This window comes from Sinocyclocheilus anshuiensis, unplaced genomic scaffold (genome assembly GCF_001515605.1).
Source record: "Sinocyclocheilus anshuiensis isolate Anshui unplaced genomic scaffold, SAMN03320099.WGS_v1.1 scaffold117, whole genome shotgun sequence".
Lineage (NCBI taxonomy): Eukaryota > Metazoa > Chordata > Actinopteri > Cypriniformes > Cyprinidae > Sinocyclocheilus > Sinocyclocheilus anshuiensis.
Genome location: NW_015536624.1, coordinates 2,216,052 through 2,219,750, shown reverse-complemented (window position 1 = coordinate 2,219,750; position 3,699 = coordinate 2,216,052). Strand labels below are relative to the sequence as shown.

Below are 3,699 nucleotides of genomic sequence, written 5' to 3'. Positions count from 1 at the left end.
CTGGGTTTGTCCCTTTTTAACCCAGCATTTTTTAGAGTGTACTGGCAAGGACAGAATGCACCTCAGACTTATGCAAGTCTCTTTGACCTTTAGGCAACATTTACAAAAGCGTTTCTTAATCTTGGTCCTCATGACCCCCAGCTCTGCATATTTTGCATGTCCTTGTTCAACACACTTGATTCAAATCACCAGCTCGTTAGAAGAGAGTCCCACACTCTAAAAAAATGCTGGGTTAAATACAATCCAGTGCTGGGTAAAATAGGGACAAACCCAGCAATTGGGTTGTTGTGATCCAGCGGTTGGGTTACTACCCAGAAGGTTAGGTTAAACATTTAACCCAACCGCTGGGTCAAAACAGCCCAGTTGCTGGGTTTGTACCTATTTTACCCAGCACTGGGTTGAATTTAACCCAGCATTTTTTAGAGTGCATGAATGAACTGTGTTCCGATTGACATGGTCTCTAGTCCCATATACAGTATACACAGTGGCCCCAAACTGCAAGGCACCTACAGTAAGCCACACTTAAATATGCATGCATGGCATTGCATTAAATAACAAGTAGTGTTTAAGGGGAAACAGTTTAATCATTCAAATATTAGTAAGTATGCATTGAGTGCTTACCTAAAAGAATATAGGGCTCTCAGCTCAAGATGACTTCAGATGATACTGTAATATATGTGCATGCCTTGTCAACACCCTCTCTGTCTCATACAGATAATGGACCTCAGCAGAAAGTTGTTGGGACAGAATATGTTTGAGCAGTTTATGAAGATGACATTCTACGGTCAGTTTGTGGCAGGAGAGGACCATCAGTCCATCAGGCCTGTAGTGCAGAAGAACCAAGCGTATGGAGTCGGGGCTGTGCTGGATTATAGTGTAGAAGAGGATCTCTCACAGGAAGAGGCTGAGAGGAAAGAGATGGAGTAAGTGCTCTCTTGTAGTTCTGCTCCTTACATCCACAAACTACCATGTTTACTGCTGCTTCAATCGATCATAGGTACCAAGGTGACTGGTAAGATTTGTGTGCAATTTAACAAAATGCAAAGTCTGTCAACTACATAGGAGAATGTTGCTCAAGACATTCAGCTTAACATTATTTTATTTTATGATAGATAGATAGATAGATAGATAGAATCTATCTATCTATCTATCTATCTATCTATCTATCTATCTATCATCTATCGATAGGTCAATTTTACATTCAGCTGAACATTTAACTAGTCTGCAGGCATTTATTTGCAGAATACATTAGCCAGACCTGACCAATTAAGAGCAAAATAAATAAATCAGTGATATAGATCACACCAAGTATAAGAACAGAATATAAATGAGCGCAATTATTTTGCTCCATAGAGCTATAGTGCTTAATTTGCTTAATTTAAAGCAGCTAATTAAGAACTTTTGCTCTCCTTAATATCAACCTGCTGTTTTGTGCAATTAGTTTAGTTGAATCCTTAAGTGTTTTGAAAACTTTCTCCCTTTTAGATCCTCCTAGCTTGGCAGAACGATTCCAAAATCTTTCGGCCTGAATTAGTCTTTAAGACCTGCTTTGCATCACACTAACTGCTTTTCGGTAGAGGGCCTAGAGGTTAATGGCCATGCTGTGATTTGTGCTCATGTGGAGAGCCTACAGAAATAGACTGAGATTTGATCTGCTGTCACAGATGTAAACAAAGAGCTGATATGCTATTGGCTGTTTCGGTCAAGGCCCATTGTTTCTGATTGGCTTATGTTGAGGGTATCAACATGCTCACTGTTTAGGAATCTTGTTTCATGGTACACATACAGATAGAGAGCTGCTCTCTGTTTCCACAACAGCAAATGTTTTATAGTAGTTTATGCAGTGTTGTGATATCAGTGGGTTATTATAATTTTTTTGTTTCAAACCTGCATCACTATTACTATTGCACGTATTTAGGGTTAGTGATTTGAACAAATGTCTATATGAATTATTGGGGAGAGGGGTGTCTGACCCCCCCAAAAGAAAACAAAATGACTGGATATTTTGTTATTGGTCAAAACATGGAGATCATCCCAAATATATTTATATTTTCAGTTTTTATTTTAGTTAGTTTTTTTTATTTTATTTAAACGTTTAAAATTAATGTTAAATATATACATTTGGATTCCATTCTGTTTTTGTTTTGATTTATTGCCATTTATGAATTTTAGCGCGTTTTGTGCATTTAATTTTTTTTAATTGTTTATGCTATTTAAGCTTTATTTAATTTGTATTTATATATTTATTTTGCATAAAAAACAAAACAAAATAGCTAGTAGCTAAATCTGGTGGAAAGCATCTCTTCTCTGATGAATGAATGAATAAATAGTTTTTGTTTCAGTTTTAGCAATAATATAAGTAGCAATAATTAACTATAATAATCCTGTTTGCAAATTCAGAGATTTTGACTTCTTGTGATGCCCTATCAACCACCCAATGCATATTCAACTTTCCGAATAAGATTAAAAATATGCTCTCAAATGTAATTTGTTTCCTGTTTGTCAGCATTACTGAAACATTTACACACATTATTTGGCAAATAGTAGACGGTTTTCATTTCATGCAACTTGTATGCTAATTGCAGTCTGGGTTAGTTAGAAATGCAGACTGCGGCCTGTATGTCTACTTGGTTTGTTCTTATTAATAATTCTGAAGGTAACTTTTTGTCATTCATCCTGACCTGGAACTGAACCTGTGACCTTTCTATTATCAGCCCAGGTCCTTAACCATTTGCCTCACCTACATTGTGTCAACGTTATGACATTTGATTAAAAAATGTCTTCATTTGTTCTTGTCATTGACCTTTTGGAAATTACAGAATGTCAGTGCTGTCCCAGAGGGTCTCCTGCTGGAAATATAAATGAAATGTATTGCCTGAGTACTGAGGGAGAGAGAGAGAGAGAAAGAGACGGAGATATAGATGATATGCCATTTGGATTATGAGGAAAAGCCAGTGATACAGAGTGCGATCCAATAAATGGACTTCTCCACATCACTGCTCTCATTTCTGAACGCAGCTGTCAGAGGTCTGAGCAATTTTATAGGCGTCCCTCCTCAGATTACTCTGGTGGCTGTGAAGCGCAGTTCTCTCCGTCGCTTGAGAGGGGCGCTAGATCACCGCGATCGCTCTCCTCACAGACGAAATGAGCTGAAATGGAGCGTTTATTGGACATGCTCTTTACAACCACAGAGGACCCTGGCTGGTCACTGGCTAATAAAAGCTAATTTATGTTCGTGATGTGTGTTTTAGAGCCTCTGCCCCTATCAATATTGCATTAACATCCACCCCAATGGATCCTGTAATGCTGTTATACAGAATAGAGTGCTCAGCTTGGCTTTTCTGCATTATCAAGGGTGTGATAGAGGGAGAATGCTGGAGGATGTGGCATTTGAGTAGGCTGCCATCTAATATGCAGGAACCCAGGGCTGATCATTCCGTGAGTTCTGAGACACCGTTCCTGCCATGTATCATTTTGTATGAAAAAGCTGTTATTGTTAAGTCTTGGTTTGGTGCAGACAGCCATTATTATAATAACAAGTTAACAACCATCGGTCCTCTGTAATTGACTTGCATGTATTGATTTTATGAATTGTCTGCTATATAACATTCAGCTGTCTGCCCAAGACAATTCCACAATTCCTCTGTGCTTGAAACAAAACTAGTGCTGTCAAACGATTAATCGCGATTAATCGCATCC

The 3,699-nt window shown here is 38.2% G+C and overlaps 1 protein-coding gene across 1 annotated transcript in view; it reads left to right on the top strand.

Moving 5' to 3' along the window:
* prodhb (proline dehydrogenase (oxidase) 1b) overlaps positions 1–3,699 on the top strand; it is a 20,522-nt gene that overhangs the window by 783 nt on the left and 16,040 nt on the right. Inside the window, exon 2 of the mRNA XM_016507318.1 lies at positions 715–923. Within this exon, the coding sequence (XP_016362804.1) occupies positions 715–923 (209 nt within the window). The remainder of the gene's footprint in view (positions 1–714; positions 924–3,699) is intronic.